The sequence below is a fragment of the Lithobates pipiens genome, unplaced genomic scaffold, assembly GCF_037356315.1.
Source record: "Lithobates pipiens isolate NorthernLeopardFrog02 unplaced genomic scaffold, aLitPip1_a1.2 Scaffold_27, whole genome shotgun sequence".
NCBI classification, from domain to species: domain Eukaryota; kingdom Metazoa; phylum Chordata; class Amphibia; order Anura; family Ranidae; genus Lithobates; species Lithobates pipiens.
This window is the reverse complement of record NW_027507788.1, coordinates 145330889-145353036: the sequence shown is the minus strand read 5'-3', so window position 1 is coordinate 145353036 and position 22148 is coordinate 145330889. Positions and strand designations below refer to the sequence as shown.

Genomic DNA, 22148 nt, shown 5'->3' with positions numbered 1-22148 from the left:
TGAAGAGGAGTGCGGGCGCCCCAGTGCCGGAGACTCGAGGAGGAAGGAGAGAAGATGGCGGCCGCTTCCAATGAGGGGATTTTGATCGGCGACAAGCTGTACTCCGGGGTGCTCATCTCTCTGGAGAATTGCCTCATCCCCCAGGAGAAGTGCGCCCTCACCGCGTCCATGCTGGATGGCCTGGGCTATGACACCGAGACCGACCTCCGCTGTGTGGGCTGCGAGCTCATCCAGTCAGCCGGCATTCTCCTCCGGCTCCCTCAGGTAAGGGCAGGACATGCCGGTGGTGGTATGGAGGGGTTGGGGGGCACACAGGCCGTGGTTGGGGGCTGGATTGAGATGAATTTTGTACCGGATGCCGAGGCTGAGGCCTACATGGGGCGGGAGCCTGCCCTAGAGTGACCCGGGCGGGCGATAAATCTCATCGGGGAGAGCGGGAGATGATCGGAGCTCTGAGGAGAGATCACGTGTGTAATGTATATCCGATCCGGTCCTCCATACATCGAACTATCCAGAGGAATGGAGGGAGCCATTGTCCGCCCTCGGCTCTCTCCGCTATTCTCTATGGGAAAAGATTATAGATCGGTGACCAAATCTTTTCCTGTATGGGGTCAGAGCCGATCACATCGCCGCTTTTACATTCACCTTGTTATATGGAGAGATTAAAGTGAAGTATACAACAGCTGAGCACCGCAAAATACATCGCTGTGAGCCCCCTCTAGCTGCAGCCATCTTGAGTAAGGGCAGATGATTAATATTGGTATTTCCTGTAATTCATCTGCTCTTGGCTCAGGCAGGGGGTGTGCTTACCTGAGAACACCACCCCCTTCATGAGGACCCCAGGAATGTATGACATTTTAGCTGAAAACAGTAGTAAGCAAAGTAAAGAAAATATGTGTATGTATATATTAAATTCTAATTTTTTTACTAATGCAAGCAACACACTGATCAAAAAATGTTTATTAGCTATTGCTGAATGGCCCATAGTAAAGCGTCATAACTTGACATTAAATACCGCTAGCTGCCATAAGCGCCCCCCCCCCCTTTTTTTTTTTTTTTTTCTCTCTGGGATAAGTGGTTCCGTAGAAGCGGTGGCAGAGGTGCTCGTTCCCGGGCTTAACGGATTGGTAAAGGCCGGGAGCGATCGGTTAGCTTGGCATGGAGACAGGTGAGGCTAAGATGGCCACTGCGCATCTCTATGCCCCTGGAGGACTGGAGCGTCAACTGATGTCCCTTCTGTCTCTCAAGGGTGTTTTTTTTTTTTTTTTTTGCCACAGATCTTAGAGGATCAGTTGTCCTTATTTCTATTGCAAGGGCTGTTTACATTTCTTGTAATGGGAATAATGGTTAAATAAGTAGTGTAAACCATTCCTCCGTGCTCACGCACAGAAGCAGATGCATAGGTATACAGTGTGAGGTATCACCGCTCAATGCCTCCAATGCTAAACGGGTAACCTGTAAAGGCTTTTAAAGTGTCGCCCATGGAGCTTTTCAGGTACTGTGGTTTGCACCCATTCCACGTGGTTATTTTTTTAAACAGACTTACTAGCCAGATATCCCCAGATGAGAAGAAAGTCCAACAAAACACTAATGCAGCCATCACATCTAAGAATTGGTATGTTGCATTGTTTGCTTTTGGGTTTAATCCTGCTTTAATGTTAAAGTTTAGTGCCACTTTTTTAGTTAAAGCATAACTTTTCCTTGCTAAAGAACATTTTTAATCAAGTTATGGGTAAATACATGCCACATTAATAGGCTACCAAATTTAGCGTATGCTGTAAATTGCCTCCAGGATTAGTCTTGTTGTTTCTTGCTGGAGGCTGCCATTTTGCTGAAACCGAGCCCCTGAACAGCAATAAATCCATAAAGCGTAACTAAACACATCGATTTAACAGCTTCAAAAACGTTCCTGGATTTCTGAGATTGATAACTGTCACATTTGTCTGTTTCCTCGACCAAACTGTCAAACCATAACTGATCACAGTTGCAGATCAAACCAAAGAACCTGTAAAGGTTCGGAGGGTTTAACTCCTCTTTAAAGGCCCTGATCCTCCTTCTGGGGTCCCTCAGAGGCACTCCTCCTTTTCTCGAGTGCCCAGTTGGAGAGCTGCTCTCCCTCGGGGCACTCGTGAGGGACGTGCTTCCGTGTCCTGCGTCCATTGACGCAGGACTCGGCCCTGCCTCCGCATGATTTGATTGACCGCTGTGGGAGCCAATGTTTGCGCTGCTATCAGTCTATCCAGTCGGGGCACGAGACACAAGATGGAGCTGGTGTGCTCGTCACTGTTGCTGGAAAGACCGGGTTCCGGTAAGTAAAAAGGGGGGCTCTTGGGGCTGCTTCATCACAGGTTTTTCACCTAAATGCATGAAGGTTAAAAACCTCTAGGGCAGTGATGGCGAACCTTGGCACCCCAGATGTTTTGGAACTACATTTCCCATGATGCTCTGGCACTCTGCAATGTAGTGGAGCATCATGGGAAATGTAGTTCCAAAACATCTGGAGTGCCAAGGTTCGCCATTACTGCTCTAGGGTTTACAACAGCTTTACAGCGGAGTTGCACACAACTGGAAGTTCTGCTGTCTGGATCCCCCCTCCCCCCACTTCTGGCGAAAGATCGCCACAGTATCGCCCTGGACAGGTAAGTGTCCTTATTTTAAAAGTCAACGGCTGCAGTATTTTTAGTTGCCGACGTTTATTTTTTTTTCGGCGGAACTCCGCTTTAAGGCTGTGAGCATATCGGCCTCTACAAACTTGTTGTGCCTACCAACTGAGCATTTTTAAAAAGAGATCCTTATTTTTAATGTTTTACGTGGCTATGCCTGCAAAAAGGGGCCAGTCTGAAGTGATTTAGCAGGATTTCATTTTTATGACTAAAGCTCCACAATTTCTCAAAGCAGGGCTCCACCCAAAAGGGAAGCTCTGCTTGTTCGCACAACCTCCACTGCTACATTTGGCACTCTTTGGGGGGGAGGGAGCGGGTACCTGATGTTGACAGGTGTCCGCTCTTCCTGGTACGATCGTCGCACGATTATCTCCGTCATGTTCCTCCCCGCTGCCTTCTGGGACCTGCGTGTCCCCCAGAAGACTGGACCATTCAGAAAGCTCAGCGCGACTCCCGCATGCGCAGTATTAGACCACTTCACTACCGGTTTCCCTTGCAATGCCTGCATCTGAAGCAGATGGACAAATCTAGTTTGCTGACATTGTGGGATCCTTGGACAGGCAAGTGTCCTTTTTATTAGGTTAGCAGCTACAGCATTTGTAGCAGCTGACTTTAAAAAAAAAAAAAAGTGTTTACAAGCTGGAACTCTGCTTTTAATCTGTGTGTCTGTAAAGTAAAAATGTTCTGTTTTAGTTTGACAAGGAAATAAAACCCTTTCATACCCAATGTAGTTTTTATGGATGTCCCATTGGACACATTTCTCAACTTCCTGTCCCAGTTTCAACAGGAAGTGAGTGGAAATTTCTAAAAGGTAAGGGAACTATAATTGGACAGTTGCTGGAACAGGATCCATACAGCATTCCACCTAAATTCCAGCTCTTATGGAAAATGTATCAATATCTGACTTGAGATTGAGCTGAAAGGTATAATCCTCTCCCTGTCTTGTGTAAACGAAAAGTCCCATCAATCGTCTTGTAATGGAGATGAACATAGGCAGACATGTTTGAAGCTCAGCCTGTATGACTGTCAAGGCTTTCTATAGATTCAGTGGAGGAGTGAGTGTAGGAAGTGTGGTGTTAGCGTGATTACCAGGTAACATAAATAAAAGTAAACAAATGCAGCCATCACATAGGGACTGCATTATGTAATTGTTTTTGCTTTTGTGGTTGGATGCATTTTAACTTGCCTGCTTGCAGTGCCCCCCCCCCCCCCCCATATCAGGCTGTCTACTAAAGCCTGTGTAAGCCTGGTCTAGGTTGGCCTTCATATTGGTAAATCTAAAGGAGATGGTACAGTTACTATGTAATGCTTTTGGAGAATATTCTTTTCCTGTTTATGCTGACAGATCTGTGCTGTGCGGCCCATAGGGAGAGACAGCTGCTGCAATTTCTCATCGCTCCCTGGCTTTTTTATATGTGCACCAAGTGAATTCCATTCATTCCTATAGAGAGGCTGTTTACCTTGGAATTTAAGAAAGGCCCTCCATAGGAATGCAGAAGATTTTGTCCATATGCTGATGATCAGATTGATTGCTGCTACCATAAACTACGGCCAACCTGTGGCTAGGTTCCTTACTTGTAGTTGAATATATAGGTTGTGAAATTGCCAATCGTGGGCTTACAGATATAATAAAATCATCTCAAATTCTCATTCTGGTATAGCAGATGCTGACCTTCCCATTATAAGGGTATTTCAGGAATAGTACTCTTGGAGTCAGGTGCTGCACAGGATGTTCCACTTGTTTGCAAATGACATCATCACATCTGCTTGTTGAAATGTCTGAGTTTGGGATGTGAAGCGCTGTGACCTGGAGATGGGGTGGCCAAAGGATTATGGAAAATGTAATGAGGCTTAGAGAACAGCCAGACGTAGTAATCTGTCTTGTCTGCACAGTCTCCTGTAAACATGATCGTTATCTTGCCTGTACACAAGCAGGTCTTGGCTATGAACCATGTCTCGTTACTTTATTTTATTAGGTTAATTGAAATCTATTTTTTGATGTTCTGGTTATCTTGTAAGTTCTTTCTACTCGCTATGCTAGTATGAGTTTACATTTCTCATATGTATTTTGTAGATGAAACCTTTATTCACGTGTTCAAGTTCCATTCAAATAGGCTGCTTTTAAAGAGCAGTTTCATGAATTGTATGTATTCACGTGAATGGTTTTTATTAAAATTATAGCATGCAGCTGGTTGTGTAAGACTGCCATTCAGAAAGTGATTGGAGGCGGCTGCTAGTGATGGGTAAAAAAATGGCTAAACACGGGACATGATGTCACCTCTCAAGCAGCTGCTCTTTTGTTCTGTTTCTGGGAAACCAATACTAGCCTGCTGTACAGGAACATACAGTTTGTCACATTCCCAGTACTGATTCACTTGGTCCCTCCCCTTGATTCCCTCACTGCCTCAGGAAACCGGTTGTCACATGGCAGAGGCTGCTGCCTAGGAGTGCTAATCTTCAGTCACGTTAATGTTTCCGTTTTATATACTATACTTTGCTCCTTGAAAGACGGTTTACTTAAACTCTCTAGTTTTTGAGTTGCGTTTGATAGAAGACTTTTGGGCTCCTTATCTGTAGGTGAAACACTTGCGGGTAACCAGAATGTTTCGTAACCAGGTTAAAGTATAGGAACCCCCATGGAGAATCATCCACAAGCCAGTGTATGCTAAGCATACTCACTCAGGATCACAGCTAAATCATTTTGGCCTTCGACGGTTATTGAAATTGTTGTTTGTCAAACTTCAACTCTAAGGCATATTTATAAAGGCATTGATTTGACTGGCGAACCATTAACGTAGCTCTTCACGGTGAATGTTTTAATACACTGGTTCACCACCAGTGAAGGTTATTAACTGCTTTAAAATTATGCGCTTTTTTTTTCTGCGCAAGGTGACTAAAATTGTGCCTGAACAATAATTCATACTTCTGTAATCTTCTCCCAGGTGGCGATGGCTACAGGACAAGTATTATTCCAGCGGTTCTTCTACAATAAATCCTTTGTGAAGCATTCCATGGAGGTAAGGGGAAACAGCCACCTGTTTTAGCCAGCACCTTCAGTCATTAGAATGGAAATTTTGGTACCAGGATGCACTTGTCCTGAAATTGTGTGTATTTATATTTCTCAAAATTTGCAAGTGGTAAATTGGGGCTGGCAAGCATCCACCAGCAGGTGGGGTTGACTTGGAGTTCATCTCCCAGTCTTCGCCCAGAGGCACAGTGCCGACCAGATCATCAGAGCATGGGACATAGCTGTGTCAGCTTTCATTTCAATTAGAGTGTTCCCCGCACTTGCAGTCACATTTAGCCCCACCTCCTGGGTACTTTGATAGACAGAACACCCGTCCAATCCCATGACATATATGAAAGTCCCCGGGCCATGAGGCGGCCTGTATGTGGTGACAGGAACACTGTAATTGAAATGAAAGCTGTTACAGCAATTCTCCTCCGGGTTTTGGGCTGGCAATCCTCTTCCCCTGCACAGGTAGGCTGAATTGATGGGCACTGATAAAGTGGGGGTTAACATTTATTTTTATAATTTAATTCTGCATAAAACTTTGTCATTTCATGAGATCATTTGAGGGCATGTTTAGGGGCGTGCCAGGGTAAGGGATTGGGTGGGGCAACTGGTGGCAAGTAACCCTTGAGGCCTGGCTAGTAGCTCAGGACTTGAAATTTTGAGCCCTGATAGTATTCGTTTTTTTTTTTTTTTAATATCAATTTAAATATAAATTTATCGTCGGCCGTTATTGGCACCTTTAGCGTAATGAGAGCACAAGAAAAATGAATCCCTTTAAATTCTATGTATGTCTGCACACTGGCCTATTGGGATTCCATTCTGGGGTTAAAAATCCGGCTTACTGCATTTTTGTTCAGTTAAAAACAATCCACTTAAAATGCATTACAAGCACAGCCATAACATAACGTGCCTGTGTTGCGTTTTTGATGCAGTTTGAGTCACATGACCTCTGAAAAACGCACCTTAAGCACAGTAAAATTTGGACAATCGTGTGCCTTTTTGGTGCCGTTATTGCACGACAAAAAAGGGTCCGGAACTTGTTTGCGCTTCAGGCGACATGTAGTGGAGATGTGAACCATCTCCATTGAGAATAATGGATTTTTTTCCCCTCCAGCGTTTTGTAGCTTCAGGCGTCAAGCTACAAAACGCTCAGGTGTGAATGGGGTCTAACAGTCAAATGGTTTCAGTTTACGTGTTACATCTTTCTATAGGCAAATAACGATGGCTGTGTAGAACTGCTTTGACTTTTTTTTTTTTTTTTTTGTCTTTAGCATGTCTCAATGGCCTGTCTCCACCTGGCTTCCAAAATTGAGGAGGCACCAAGACGCATCAGGGATGTGATTAATGTGTTTCACAGACTTCGCCAGTTGAGAGAGAAACAGTAAGTTATTTTGATCAGGTTAGCTGCACAAATAGTTTACTGTTTTTGGTTTTTATAACACGTTATACTTGCCTGCTGTACCTCTTCTGGGGTCCCCCATAGGCACTCCTGGCTCCTTTTTGGTGTACCATCATAGGAAGCGGTTTTCTATTGTGGCTCACCTGGGCTCGATCCTGAGCTGCACTGCCTTCATCTGTGGCAGGAATATGCAATTAGCAGACCTCCAGCTGTTGCAGAACTAAAAGTTCCATGAGGCATAGCAAGACTTCCAGCCACAAGCGTGGCACCTAGCAGCATGATGGGACTTGTAGCTTTGCAACACCTGGGGGTCCGCTAAATGGATATCACTGATCTTTGGACACGTACAGCGAAGCTCGGCCAGCCCCCTGCTACCTCCACACATGATTTGATTAATGGCAGCGAGAGCCAATGACTCCCACTGCTCTTGGCAAAGCCTGTGAGGAGAAGAGGAGAGCTTCAGGTGGGCACTGTGCTGGCTTGAAATGGGGGTCGGCAGTATGGGGGGGGGGCAGGTGGGTCAATACACACCCTCACACATTTTATCTTGGGGCAGGGAATGGTAAATGTTTAGGGGGTTTACAACCACTTTTACTATATATGCCACTAAAGGACTATCTGTGGCGATAGGTTTAGAGAAATTTTCTGGTAATTGCCACAAATCCCACATGTTCTCAAATGTAACACAAGCTCAACAAAATGTGTGAAAAGTTTGATATTGTGCTGTCAGAATTCTAACTATACATATAGCATTAGATTGTTTGTCTTTATACATTTGAATCCTTGCGATTTATTTTATTCAGCAAATATTCTAGTGTCTCATTAAAGCTCTCAACTGCACACCAAATAGTGTAGTAAACAATTAATAGTTGCCCTTATAGGTTTCTTGTATATTACCAAGTCAATCCCCAAACCCGTTCAGTATTAGGGCCGCTACATAGTGCCATTTAAACAGAAAGGGGGATGTACAGAGCTTAAACCGTGACCAAGTAGTCCTTTTCCTGAACGTCAGCTGCTCAGTTAGTGGGTGATTGGTCTGAAAGTCAATCTGATGATATTCTTGAGACCAAAAATCCTGTTGCAACTGCTTTATATAAATATTTACTGTGCTGTCTTGTGTCCAGGTAGAAATTCCCTCCAGGAACCACTACTAATCTAGAGTGGATTTTGCATGTTTGACAATGCCAAACAATTGCCGTTTATACATTTTACTGCGCTATTTAGGTTTCCAGAAGCGTGCTTTTTTATCCTTCCCTTAGTTCTTGCTACACTTTTATTGAATCTGGTTACTGCAGAGGTTTGATATGTTTACTTTCCTCTGTAGGAAACCATCACCAATGGTGTTGGATCAGGACTATGTGAACCTAAAGAACCAAATTATTAAAGCTGAAAGACGGATCCTAAAAGAACTGGGTTTTTGTGTCCATGTGAAGCACCCTCACAAAGTGAGTCTAAGGAATGTTCTGTGAATCTGTTCTGTGATTGTCTGTCCACATTTGCCATCTAATCTTCTAAAATCATTTCCAGATTATAGTGATGTATCTGCAAGTATTGGAGTCTGAACGCAATAAGCATCTTGTCCAGACATCATGGTGAGTTACTTGTTCTCATGTATCTATCGAACACTTTAGCTGTACAGAAAACCGTTTTCATGGCTTGCGGGATACGTAGGGCATTGCTTAGCAGTGCTTCGCACACCCTATCGGCCCCAAAGGCATTAACAGTTCACTTGATTGCAGCTGTTGGCTTAGAAGATCTGATTGAGAAGCGCTTCAGCTTTGCCATAATTGGAGAGAAGAGCAGGGAGAGATATTAAGTGTGCCCCTGCCAGTGTTGGCACCTATTCAAGACTCCTCTCATGGCTTTTGAATAGCAAGTAAAAAAACCCCAAAGTGTTCAGATTTTAATATACTGTCATCCAACATTACTGATTACAGCCCTGATGTCTCAGCAATTTCTTACCAATGCCTGAAGCTACTTGTCCCCTGGAGCCAATAAAATTTTTAGCCCTTTCTAGTCTATCTTGTAAGAAATTGCTTATACGTTGGGTTTTAACTGTCCGTTTTGCGTTGAACCAGTAACAAATTTTATGCAGGGAATCCCAGTGATCTGAACTGGTTTTATTAAGGTGAATTTATAATTTAAGTTTAAAGTATATCTAGATCCAGGATGAAACATGTAATATATTGTAGCTTACCAGTCCTAGAATGTTGTGGCTGCATTTCTTTTTCAGGCTAAGTTCATTTTCTACAAGTACAGAAAAATACCAGTTAAATCTGGCAGAATTTCATGTCCTTGTTTCCTGTGCAGTTTCTTGTGCTAGGGTGAAAATACTGCTCCATAGATGCAGTGCAGTCAGCGATGTCACCCTACGTCAGGAAGTGTTGGCAGGATCACAAGGCGAAAACTCGTGAAAGTGCAGCTACCACATCTAAACACTAGCAGGCTGCATTTATTTGCCTAATCAGGACAAAGTGGCTGTCGGCATAAAGCCCAACCAGAATACCCAGTGTACAAAATGGTCAGGGGGCGGGCTTTGCACAGTCTTTGTCCTAAGTGGGCAAGGTGGTCTCTTTAGTCATAAATGGCTTCTGAGCAGGTATCACATGTCTGTTTTTTGTTTTTTTTCCTTTTGAGTGTATTTTAAAGGAGATTTTTGTGCATGGTATAAAACTACAGACAACCTAGTTGTAATGGTTTGTTATATTGCTCATGCCATGTTGTCTTATTGCTAATAATTGGGGTAGGGTGGTGGGGAGTATTTGATTGAACTGTCTGGTACTTTTGTGCTAAATGGATGGAGAGCCTGTTTTAACTTTGTGTTTTCTGTACTCTTTTGATCAAAGGCTAGCCTCTGAGGGTAAGTGACTAAGACTTCTCCTCTGCTGTCCAAGCGCTTTGGTGCAGGGATAGCTGCCGTCTTCAGTCAGTCCCAACCAGGTTCCCCAGAAAGAAGGCTGCCTCTGGTCAGGTGGTATATCTACAGCGAAGTACCTGGGCTCATCGCTCCTCATGGTTTTCTTTCTTTTTCATGCTTGTTCTTACAATGACATTTACACTGCCTTTTTTGTTCTGTTTTTTTATTAGTTTAGTGTTTCTCTACTTATAGATATTACACAGTATTGCATTTCTGTTCAGTAGCTAGTCTGATTACTCGTGATTTTCAGTTAAAGAATGTCAGCCCAAAACTGGGACTGCTAGTGGGTTGAATAAAGTCATGGTGCTGAGATAAATGTGCTAGCTTTCTAAAGTCATTTATTTTAAATTGTGGATATGGCGGGGGGGGGGGGGGGGGGTTAGTGTAGCCATGGAGTGATTCTCCTGCAGGTGTTAACAAAAAAATTAAGATCAGGGGGATTAAAGCCACCATTGTTGCCTCTTGGCTAAATTCCTTCCCATTAGTTTGGGAAAAATGGTGCCATTCATATCTTTCTCCGTGTTTTTTTTTCCATGTAGACCAAGCACCCTAGCAAAAGGGAAGAGTGTGTAAATTTCCTTATACATTTGGTAAAAAAAATGCAAGGACTTAATTTTCCAGTTGATCCTTAGTCCCTGAAAAGCCTCCCTAGACTTTAGGTAGTGCATGGGACCTCCTCTTCCTGAGTTGAGATTCAACCCTGGTCCTTCCTGATAACCTCCAAGGAATATCATTTAGCTGTTAATGCCAGATCCCTTGCTACCCATAGACATTCTAGTATTAGTGGTGGCGTTGGCAGCTGGGTTGAAGCATAATCTTGTAATTTTTAGGGAGAGTACATGTCTGGGCTTGGTGCTAAATTCCACGGGTATATATTTTAAGACCAATGCAGGTCTTTGGCTTTATTGCAGCATTACATACTGTGGCCAATGACAATGTTGCACAGTCCCTGCTCTCTTTAGGACCTACTTTATAACCATGTGAATAAAAGTGACCATTTTAATAACAGTTCTGTGCTTTTTTGCTAGACGGCTTGGTCTGCATGTGGAGAAAGACGATGGAATGTCATGGGTGGGGGAGTAAAATTATTTTTGCCCATAGAAATACATTTTTGTGATCCTAACCCTTTAAGCATAATTTGTTTAAAATGTAATGTCTTATGCTGGCCACATAGATGCAAAAATATAACATTTAGCTTTTGTAGTGCCTGCCAAATCAAATATAAATGCTGTTTAGGCAGAACTTTACATTTTAACTGTGTTCTGATATGTGGCTTTAGTACCATTTTTGGGTTCTGTTTAAAGGAAAGGTGTTCATGAGATGAATGTTACTGACTATTTTTCTTCAGTAAGTTTATCTGTTCTGTGTCTACCACACTTTCAGTACATGTTTACTTTAAAGAGAACCTGTGGTCAAGCTATGGACATTTTCTAAACCAGCTGTAAATAAGCTCTACGGCAAGCCCCCATTGACCTGTACTTGCTGGTACTGTGAGTATTCTCCTTGTTTATGGCAAAAGCACTTGTATACATATGCTATTAGTTGCAGGCTTTGCTCCACCACCCCTCTTAGCAGTGGCTTGACAGCCTGCAAGTCATCTAATCTCTAATGTAATTAGTGTAGGAGCATAGGAAGGTGGTTGGGCTAGTAGAATGCTGAGATTAGGTTTTTTTTTTTTTTTTTTTGTTTAACGTTGAGGGTTAATTGCTCTAGTGTCTAGCTACAAAGTTTTGGGAAGACTTGTTTTAAAGCTTATTTACTGGTTGATAAAATGTTTTTGAATGTCTATAGCGTGGCAGTAGTTGTGCTTTAAGCCTCAATCTAACCGGTTTAGAATTTTTACAGTATTTTGCAGCACGTCATCAATTATTGCTTTTCCTTGGAATATATTTGATCCTGAACCATACATGGACATCTTCCAGTTCTGCCATACAAGTGGATTCTATAACTGACATGCCTATGTGACTGGATTCTGCCAATGGACGGTTTCATCTATAGGATCTGGACTTCAGAATGCACATTCATAAGCCTTTCTGGTTAAAGGCAGTGCTGCACCTGTTTACATTTTTAACAATGTTATGTTTATGTAAATACACCTAGGTTATAATAGGCTCTCCATCCTTCACAGTTCAAAGTTGTGCTCCCTATAGACTGGGCACCCAAACACATGCTAGATTAGCAACACTGAAGTATAGTTTTAGCACAGTCATAAGTGTGCAATTTTTCAATTTTTATAATTTCAGGAACTACATGAATGACAGCCTTCGCACAGACGTATTTGTGAGATTCAACCCTGAGACAATTGCTTGTGCTTGTATCTATTTGGCTGCGAGGACACTAGAGGTCAGTATGCTCATTGGTGCCTCTTCTTTTTTTTTTTTTTTTTTTCCCTCCCTACCGTGTTGCTGTGTATCTAAACCAACGTTTAACTGTTATCTCTGTAGATTGGTCTCCCAAATCGTCCACACTGGTTCCTCCTATTTGGTGCTACTGAAGAAGACATTCGTGAGATCTGTGTTCAGATTTTAAAGCTGTATAGCCGCAAAAAGGTATTTGCCTTTTTTTTGTATTTCTAGATTATGTTCAGCCCTGTGAATGCTTATACAGCTTTCTAAAATAATTTTCTCTGATTTTTAGGCAGACTTGACTGTCTTGGAGAGTAAAGTGGAAAAACGGAAGATACAGATTGAAGAGGCTAAGGCCAAGGCAAAAGGATTACTTCCTGAAGGAACACCAAGGCTGGACAATGGTCCGGAATTTTCACCAAATACAAAAACTGGTATGTAGTGTTCCACTTTTGCCTTGCTGCAGGTTTCTGCTTTTTCCTGAGTAAAACTAATAGTTGTGTCTTGCAGAATCTCCAAAAGATGGGAAGGGAAACAAGCCTTCACCCGTTGCCATGCATGCACTGAAAAATGCCAAAAGGAAATTAGAAGGTGGATCAAAAAAGTCTACTTCGGCAAGTCCTGTTAATGGGTAAGTGTTAGACAATGATGGCCTATGCCACTTCTTCCCTCAATCAAGTGGTCAGTCCTTGGAGTAAAAGACTACATAAATGAACAACTTTTAAAAGAAGCCATCTTTCCCACCTCCCCTTTTCTTTTTTTTTTTTTTTTTTTGTGTAACATGTTATACTTACCTGCTTTTGTGCAACTGCACAGAACAGCCCCAGTCCTACTCAGTGTGCAGCCATAGGAAACAGTTTCCTTTTTGTGGCACACCTGCAGACTTGATCCTGAGCTGTGCTGTCTTTGTCCACAGACAGGCTTGGCCCTGCCCCCTCATCAAATTTCACAGCAGAAGCCAATGGCTCCTGCTGCTATCAATCTGTCCTCTTAGGAGGGAGAGCACAGACCTGCTTTTATGTTATAGCATAAAAAACGCAGAGGTGCTAGAGCTCTTTTTTGGTAATATTTTAATTGTGGGGAGGATTTTGTTTGGGTACAATGTATCAATTGTCATGCTTAATGTACACTGACACTTTTAAATCCCCCTCCTGAACGATTTAACTTGAAGGGATAACCCCTACCCTTTTTTTTTTTTTTTTTTTTTTTTTTTTTTTTTTTTTTTTCTTCTCCTCTCTTCAGCATTGTTAAAGGGAGGGACAGCAGAAGCGGCAGTAGAAGCAGAGATAAGAGCTTTTCCCGTTCCAAATCTCGATCAGGTTCTCCAAAAAGAAGGCAAGTTGTGCAGTTTCTGAATTTCTAAAAGCGATACTTTTGTAGCCATCAGCTATGTAGAGTAATCTTCACAGAATATTAATTTATTAGGTTGAAGTATTCATGTTTTTGCATTATGTTTAAGGAGCTTAACTATTGTGTGTGATAACTCTACCTTTATGAACCCTGCGCATTGAAATCGAACCATGGGGGGTGTCAATGGTAATGATGCCCCAAAGCAGTTTGACAGGATCAGATTACATGGGTGTTGAGGGGCAAAGTGATTTATTCGTCTGATGGTCCCTCTCCAGCAAAAATATTCATGGGCCAGAGCCCTGGTATGAACAGTTAAATGGGGGAGTTGAGGTCTAGCATGATAGGCTTTGACACTCTTAAGCCTCATACACACTCAGATTTTGAAGAGGTTACTCGCCATATGAAAATTCTTGCACAACAGAATACAACTTCAGAAGTGATGTGTTGACTAGTTTTTGTATGTATTCTTTAGTTTCTGAGCATGCGTAGTCTTGCTCTTGAGTATTTTTTGTACAAAAACTGTACTAAACATACGGTCTAATTTTAATTGGCAGCTACTTTAGCTTTTTCTCCCCTTGTAATAGAAAAAAGTATTACAGGTCCTCTTAAATATGAGATCTGGGTTCAAAAAGTCCTCAAATCTCATATTTAAACTCAAATGCAATAAAAAAAATGTCACTTGAAAAAATGGCCCTTTAAGACGTATTGGCGGAAGTGATGTTTTGACGTCTCTTCCGCCCTGCTATAATATGGAGATGGGTGGTGGGGGGCCGTCTTCCCCTCACTCATCTCCATACCTGGCCATGGAAGGGTTCCGATCACCTCCGCCGCTGCCTCCGATAAGCGGCGGGAGGGGTGGCACCTCTCCCACCTCTGATAACTGTGATCTTGTGGAGACCCCCATTATCATAAACATGACTGGCTCCTGAAGAGATGGATGTTGTAAAGCAAGTCGCCTAGTTCATCCTGCACTGCAAAGCCCCCCTCCATCCTTGTCCATCTGCAAGATATGTTGTGAACTACTTTACTGTAGTTGTAGTCTAGAGGGAATTGATAAACCATTGTGCTAGCAGTTTGTTTTAACCTGAAATAGTGTCTTTACCAGTAACACTGTGTTAAGCTGTTCTTTTATACCATTTTAGGAAAAGTAAAAGTTACTCTACTTCAAGTGGGTCAAAATCCCGTAGTCCTTCCCGAAGTCGTAGCGATTCCCCTCCACGAAAACACAATTATGGCTCGCACAAGAGCGCTAAAGGACATGTGTATGGAAAGAGTGCTGACTACAAATACAACACACATAAGAGAAGATCTCGCAGCAGAAGCTCCTCCCCTTCCTATAGCCGATCACGTGAAAGTCCAGAAGCTCGGAAGTACAAGAAGAAAAGCCACTACTATAATGAGCGACGGAGGGAACGTTCCCGCTCCTATGAAAGGACAAGCCACCGAAGCTATGACCGAGATTACTCTGGGCACAGCCATCACCGAAGATGAGAGCTGAAGTGGACCTCTGGCGTTGCGTCAGCTAAGCAGTTCAGTGCCAGATCTTTTGGATATTTGGGAAATCCGACAGCCCACCTATTTATGTTACTAGAAAACTTATTGAATTCGGACAAGTTCATTTAATCCTGACCAATGAAATATTTAGATGTTCAGAATAATGACCGCCTTTGTAGATATAACATGAGGATTTTGATTGTTAAAGGGTCAGTCTACCCAACACTGGCATTCTGTTTTTAGTAGATTTTAGAGTTAAATCACTGGCCACTTCCCCTTTTTATGTCCACTCTGTACCCTGTCTCATTTTTTTAAGTGGTCATTTTCTCATGATTATACATCTGAAATGCTGTAGAAGGGACTCCTCTTGCTGTTGTGGGCACTGGACTCCAGAGCAGGGGAGCAGAACAAGACTGCTGCAAGGGGATCTTGACACTGGTGAACACATTTTAAAAAAATGGCTTGTGATTTAACTCTTCATCTGCTCAACTATTTTTGTTTGAACTTACCCTTTATAGGGAAGGTGCAGTAACCCACAGCAACCTGTTTTTTTGTTTGTTTTTTTTTCTTTAAAAGGGCAAAAAGCAGGTTTCTTTGGTGTACTCCACAGCTTCAGACACTGCCTTATTAGGTTTGTAAACATTACACCAGAGCAGTCTTTCATGGCTACATTGTATATGTAAGTAAAATCACAATATTGACCTATATTAGGTCTTTCTTGATATCCCAACCCCTTCCTCTAAGATTACACAGCCTTAAATTGACTTTGGGCATTTGTAAATAGCAACATGTTAATGTGATCAGGTCAAGATTTGTGGAAGATGTTCTGCAAAAAAACGAGCAACACACTCTGGACTGTTCTGTACTGTTTTATATCTTCAGAGGCTCGTGCCGGACACGAGCAGCCACAAGACATGTCATATTGCATATGTTTTATGTCTTTATTAATGGATCTGCACATTGTACTCAGGATATTTGATGGCTGAAAGAATGCAAAGATGTGCCATTCTGCTTGTTGAAATGATGAAGCAAGACACAGCCAGGCCATATCAGTTTTATTGGTATATCCAAGCTGTATTTCTTTTTCTTTCATTAAAGTATTGAATTTTGTACTTTATATTTAATTTTTTCTTGCTGTACAGCATATGCATCAATGACAGTTGCTCATTTGCATAGTGATAGCTCTGGGTGTTTCATGATCATGGCCGAAATTAACTTTTTTTTTTTTTTTGGGAGGGGGGGGCTTATTGATTCCTGTGTTTCTAAAGGCTCAAGCTTTTACCTTCATGCATTCTATTGTGTGCTGCATCCGCCCCCTTGGAATACTTACCTGAGCCCCATCTTGATCCAGTAATGTGTACAAGCATCTCTGCTCTCTGGGGACTCCCTCCTCATTGTCTGAGACAGCAGCGTGAGCCAATAAGAGGGGTGGGAGCAAGCCTTTTTGGGTGCCCTCACAGCAAGTGGTTTGCTCTGGGGGCACTTGGCAGGAGGGTGAAGCCAGGAATGCCGGCGGGAGACCCGAGACGATTGGAACACCTCTGCACAAAACCATTAACCAGAGCAGGTAAGTTTTCCTAAAGCCAGTTTCAAAATGGCCTTCAGCTTGTAAAAGAGCAGTGTGAATGGCAAGCTTTAACAAAGCATTTGCTTTGTTTGAAATACTATTTGGCTCCAGTTTGTAAATGTTATTGTGGATTGCCACTTTAACCACTTCCCGACCAGCGCACGACGATGTTGGTCGGGACCCCCGTGAGTCCGGTCGCGGGACCCGCGGACTCTATCGCCGCGGGCATCCCCGCGATCGTCTCGCGGAGCGGCCGAATGGAGGAAATGCTGTATAAACAACATTTTCCCATTCTGCCTAGCAACTAGTGACGCTGATCTCTGCTCCATGTGATTGGAGCAGAGATCAGTGTACACTAAATGAAAGCCCAACCCCCCCACAGTTAGTAACACACCCCTAGGAACACTTAACCCCTACACTGCCACCCACTGGTTAACCCTTTCACTGCCAGTGTCATTTACACAGGAATCGCTGCATTTATATAGCAGTGATTACTGTATAAATGACAATGGTCCCAAAAATGTCCGATGGGTCCCCGACAATGTCACAGTCACAATAAAAATCGCAGATCGCCGCCATTACTAGTAAAAAAATTATTAATAAAAATGCTATAAAACTATCCCTATTTTGTAAACGCTATAACTTTTGCGCAAACCAATCAATCGCTTATTGCGATTTTTTTTTATTTTTTTTATTTTTTTTTTTTAACCAAAAATATGTAGAAGAATACGTATCGGCCTAAATTGAGGGAAACATTTTTTTATATATTTTTGGGGGATATTTATTATAACAAAAAGTAAAAAATAATGCGTTTTTCAAAATTGTCGCTCTATTTTTGTTTATAGCGCAAAAAATAAAAACCGCAGGGGTGATCAAATACCACCAAAAAGCTCTATTTGTGGGAAAAAAAGGACGTCAATTTTGTTTGGGAGCCACGTCGCACGACCGCGCAATTGTCAGTTAAAGCGACGCAGTGCCGAATCGCAAAAAGTGGTCTGGTCTTTGACCAGCAAATTGGTCCGGTCTGAAAGTGGTTAAGCAAACTGCTTTATACAAGCTAAAGTACATGTGTGTTCTTTAGTTTGGCATTTAATAAAAAATGGGGATAGTGCTGAGCTTGTGCACAATCTATTTTTTTTTTTAAATCAGAAAAAGTTTTTATTAGAAAACATAATGGTACAAGACATCCATGACAATGACCACACAATGTACCAACGCACATAATATGAAATCTGAGTAACAAACATATTCTTCACATAGGTACCAAATCAAGGAGGTATATTAACTGGGAATAAGTGAGACCGAATCGTTGGTGAAGAAACAAAATAAACAGGGTGTCAGCAGACAGGACATCTGCACAATACACAAGAGGGAAGGAGGAGAGGTCTTCCGTGCATTCATAATACTTGACTTTTCGTTTTTCTTTTTAGAAGAGAAAAAGAAAAAAACAGAGAATAGGGGAAGGGAAAGAGGTCAGAGATCCCTGAGAAACAGAACACATGGAGATAGTATCGTATATAACACCCACAGCTATCGGCATTCAATATCATGCCTCTACAGTTGTGTACAAGAACTCTAGACAGGTTATTCAGAACTCATGACAGAGGTCGAGGTCAGATCAGCCCTGCAGCAACCTATTTTGAATCGGCTGGTGCGGAGCCAGGCCTGGTAGGTCTAGCCAGTCTTGCCATAGGTTATAAAACTTTTGGGGGGGTGTTCCTATGTTGGTATGCCAGCTTCTCGCGTATCAGCATCCTATTAACCTGATCAATCCACTGTTGCCTGCTGGGTACCCTGGGCGTGATCCACATCTGGGCTATCAATTTACGAGCTACATAAAGCGCATTGCCGTATGGATGGCTGGGGTAAGGGACTCCTCGTCCAGGGCCCCCAGCAGGCAGATTACCGGATTTGTAGGAATCACGATTCCGAACACCTGATGAATAGTCTCCAAAATCGCAGTCCAATAGCGAATCAATTTAGGACACTTCCAGAACATATGGAGAAGGTCTCCGTGGTCTCTTTTACATTTAGTGCACAAGGGGGAGTCCCGAAGGCCCCAATCGTACAGTTTAGCCGGTGTCTTATAAGCTCTATGTAATAGATAAAGATGCAAGAGTTTCTGGGAGGCTGACACCCGGTGGGCAGAGACAAGACAGATCCCAAGTCTCTCCATCTAATGGTCCTAGGTCCCCCTCCCATTTACGCCGGCTCGGCAATGAAGCTGAGTCTTGGAGCGCCCCAGTAATAATGGCGTACACCTTAGAAATCATACCCTTCCTACTGGCTGTCATCATAATATATTGCACAATCGTATGGTCAACCAGGCCAAGAGGGGTAGTTCTGGACTGGGACTGTAAAGCGTGTCTCAATTGAAGATATTTAAAGAAATCGGTGCGTGGAATTGCAAACTCCCCCTGCAGCTCCAAAAAGGACTTAAGTGTAGGGCCACTATATAATTGGGTCAAATATTCCAGACCTTTCACCTGCCAGCTGCGGAAACCCTTGAGCCTCAGCAGCTGATAAGAACCATTGTCCCAAATAGGAGTAAGAGGAAAAAAAGCCCCGGATCTTCTACAGCCGCTTAACATATTTCCAGAGTGTGTTCAGTAAAACCACAGTCGGAGCCCCCCTAGGGAGATAGGGGAAGCCCGCTTCTAAGTTTGAAAATGCCACACGGTGGCGAGCCGTATGGCTCGGCAACCTGCGAATAGGGTCTAGCGAATCTTCCAGTCCCCATCCACCAAGCTGCTGCAATTGGGAAGCCAAAAAATAGGCCCTGGCATGTGGAACGGCCAAGCCCCCTGCCTCCTTACCATACTGTAGTATTCTTAGACCAATTCTGGCAGCTTTTTTACGCCAGATTAACTCTCTGAGTAGGGAATCTATTTTATCAAACCAGTATTTGAGTATCCACACCGGGGAGTTGTGGCAAATGTATAGCAATTGGGGGGGCCCAGACCATTTTTATAAGATTAGCCCGCCCTACCACTGATAACGGGAGTTTGCACCAAGCCTTGCATTTTTCCCTAAATTTAGCCAGCAGGGGAACCAGATTTAATTGGATATAATGTGCTACCTCTCGGGAGACCTGTACCCCCAGATATCTAAAAGTGGACACTACCTGAATCGTAGCTGCACAGTCAGGGAGGGGGGTCAATATGGGGTCTAGGGGTAAAAGTACAGATTTGTTCCAGTTAATAGAAAAGCCAGAAAGAGTGCCAAAGTCCGTAATCAGGGTCATAACGGCCGTCAGGGAGCCCTGAGTGTCCCCTAGGTATAACAAAGTGTCATCCGCATAGAGCGATACCACATCCACTCCCGTATCTCGAGTAAATCCCATAATACAGTCATCTCCCCTTATCCTAGCAGCGAGAGGCTCTAGAGCCAGGGCAAAGAGCAAGGGAGATAAAGGGCATCCTTGCCTGGTACCACGAAACAGGGGGAAGGGCTCTGACGTTACAGAATTAACCCGGATCCTAGCTACAGGTTTGGCATAAAGTAGTCTGACCCAACTAATAAACTTTTTACCCAGACCCATCCTCTCCAAAACCTTCCACAGGTAAGGCCACTCGACGCTGTCGAAGGCCTTAGCTGCGTCCAGCGAGAGGACGGCTCGGTTACCAGGATTCAGTACCAGGATTTGAATATTTAGATAGAGACGTCGTATATTGTGTGCCATGGATCTTGTGGGTATGAAGCCTGATTGGTCATAATGCACTAGCTTCTGAATAACGTGGGATAACCTGGTTGCCAGGACTCTAGCCAACAACTTAACATCCGTCGTAAGTAGGGAGATGGGCCGGTAGGAGTCAGGGGACGTGGGCTCTTTACCTGGCTTTAATAACACAATTATAACTGCCTCATTCATGGAATCCGGAAGCGTGCCAGATTCCAACGCACTATTAAAAACTTTCAAAAGTGTTGGCAGTAAAGTGGCGGCATATCGCTTATACACCTCAGAAGGAAGCCCGTCTGCCCCTGGAGATTTATTGTTATGAGTTTGTTCCAGTGCTAGAGCAAGTTCGGCAATATTTAACGGGTCATCCAACTCACGAGCATCTGAAGCAGATAAGCGAGGCAGTTCACACCGTGCCAAAAAAGCATCAATCTCATCTGCACTGGGATGGACCTTGGAGGCATACAGATCAGCGTAAAATGAGCGAAAGATTCGCAATATAGAGGGGGTGTCCGTATGGAGTACCCCCTGTGTATCACACAGGGAAGAAACCATCGGGACGGATCCCTGGGCTCTCGCCAGCATAGCCAGCATGTGACCAGTAGACTCTCCCTCCTCAAAATGCGTTTGCTGCAAAAAAAATTGCTTATTCTCCGCTAACTGCAGAGCTAGCTGAGTAGCCATAGCCTGTGCACTCAGCCAGAGCTTCTTGGTAGTGTCCGAGGGGTGGTTAACATATTGGTCCTCTGTATCCCTAAGGGCTTTACATACCTCTCTTTCCCAGGCCTTGCTATTTGTTTTAATAGAAGTAATAGCGGCAATGAACTGACCTCTTAAAAAGGCTTTCGCTGTGTCCCAAACCGTACCCAGGGAGGCGGTACCAAGATTGTCCACAATCTACCTTTTTACATAAAAAAAAATGGCCTACTGCCAATCCTTGTGCCAGCTGCCATAAACATTGTCAGAATACGATCCCACATATGGACACCAGTTCTAAACTGCCTGGTCCTAGAATGGACCTGCTGATTTTACAAGTGGATGGCTACAATTATTCTTCCCCCTCTCCACATATGTACCAAATGGTAAAATAAATCTGCTGTTTACTAGGACCTCTTATGGGCAAATGTTTGGTCTTGCATTTAATCTGCCAGCCCAAACAGTGGCAATGGGCATGGTTTTAAGTTTGATCTGCCAATGCTTATAGCGCTAAAGCTGGCCATGTAAATGACGGGACAACACTGAGATTGGCTGTTCCAGGTAATCGGGAACAGTGATCTCCTCTGTTTTCCCCAGTTAGCTCACCCCCCCCCCCCCCCCCCCCGTGTTAAACCCTTCCCTGGCAGTGTCATTGATCAGTGAATTTTTTTTTTATATATATATTTTTTTTGCACTGATCACTGAAATGTCAATGGTCCCCAAAAAGTGTCACTTAGGGTCAGGTTTGTCCGTCGCAGTCCCGCTAAAAATAGCATATCGCCGCCATTACCAGTAGAAAAAAAGGCAAAAGAAATGAGAAAGTAGGGAGGGAGAGAGACTCAGGCCGATGTCAGACATAGCAACTGGTATCCTGACTACTTGCCACCCTATGAGGGGAGCCCAAGCTTCTCCAGCCAAGGCCCCCACATCCTTGTAAACTTGCTATAGTTACCCTGTTCAATTTAAAAAAATAAAAATAAATAAAAAGCTCGCTCATTGCCTATTGTTAAATTGACAGTCGC

General features: G+C 43.3%; 1 protein-coding gene across 2 annotated transcripts; it reads left to right on the top strand.

Annotated features, from left to right (window-relative positions):
- The first annotated feature begins 5 nt into the window (after positions 1-5).
- On the top strand, positions 6-16301 carry CCNL2 (cyclin L2). 2 transcript variants are annotated; one of them, XM_077457623.1, is made up of 11 exons: positions 6-264; positions 5606-5680; positions 6951-7060; positions 8403-8523; positions 8606-8670; positions 12239-12338; positions 12440-12544; positions 12633-12774; positions 12851-12971; positions 13583-13675; positions 14833-16301. In XM_077457623.1, the coding sequence occupies exons 1-11, from the start codon at positions 55-57 to the stop codon at positions 15179-15181; spliced, it is 1491 nt and encodes a 496-aa protein (XP_077313749.1). In that variant the 5' UTR covers positions 6-54; the 3' UTR covers positions 15182-16301. The 2 variants fall into 2 exon arrangements, with proteins under 2 accessions (XP_077313749.1, XP_077313750.1); XM_077457624.1 differs by lacking the exons at positions 6-264; positions 5606-5680; positions 6951-7060 and adding an exon at positions 9925-9938 and having other exon boundaries at positions 8509-8523.
- Positions 16302-22148: the final 5847 nt, after the last annotated feature.

Coding starts and splice junctions, on each gene's coding strand:
- CCNL2 (XM_077457623.1), top strand. CDS start 55: ATGGCGGCCGCTTCCAATGAGGGGATTTTGATCGGCGACAAGCTGTAC. Junction 8,524..8,605: donor ATGTGAAGCACCCTCACAAA/GTGAGTCTAAGG, acceptor AATCATTTCCAG/ATTATAGTGATGTATCTGCA. Junction 12,545..12,632: donor AGCTGTATAGCCGCAAAAAG/GTATTTGCCTTT, acceptor TCTGATTTTTAG/GCAGACTTGACTGTCTTGGA.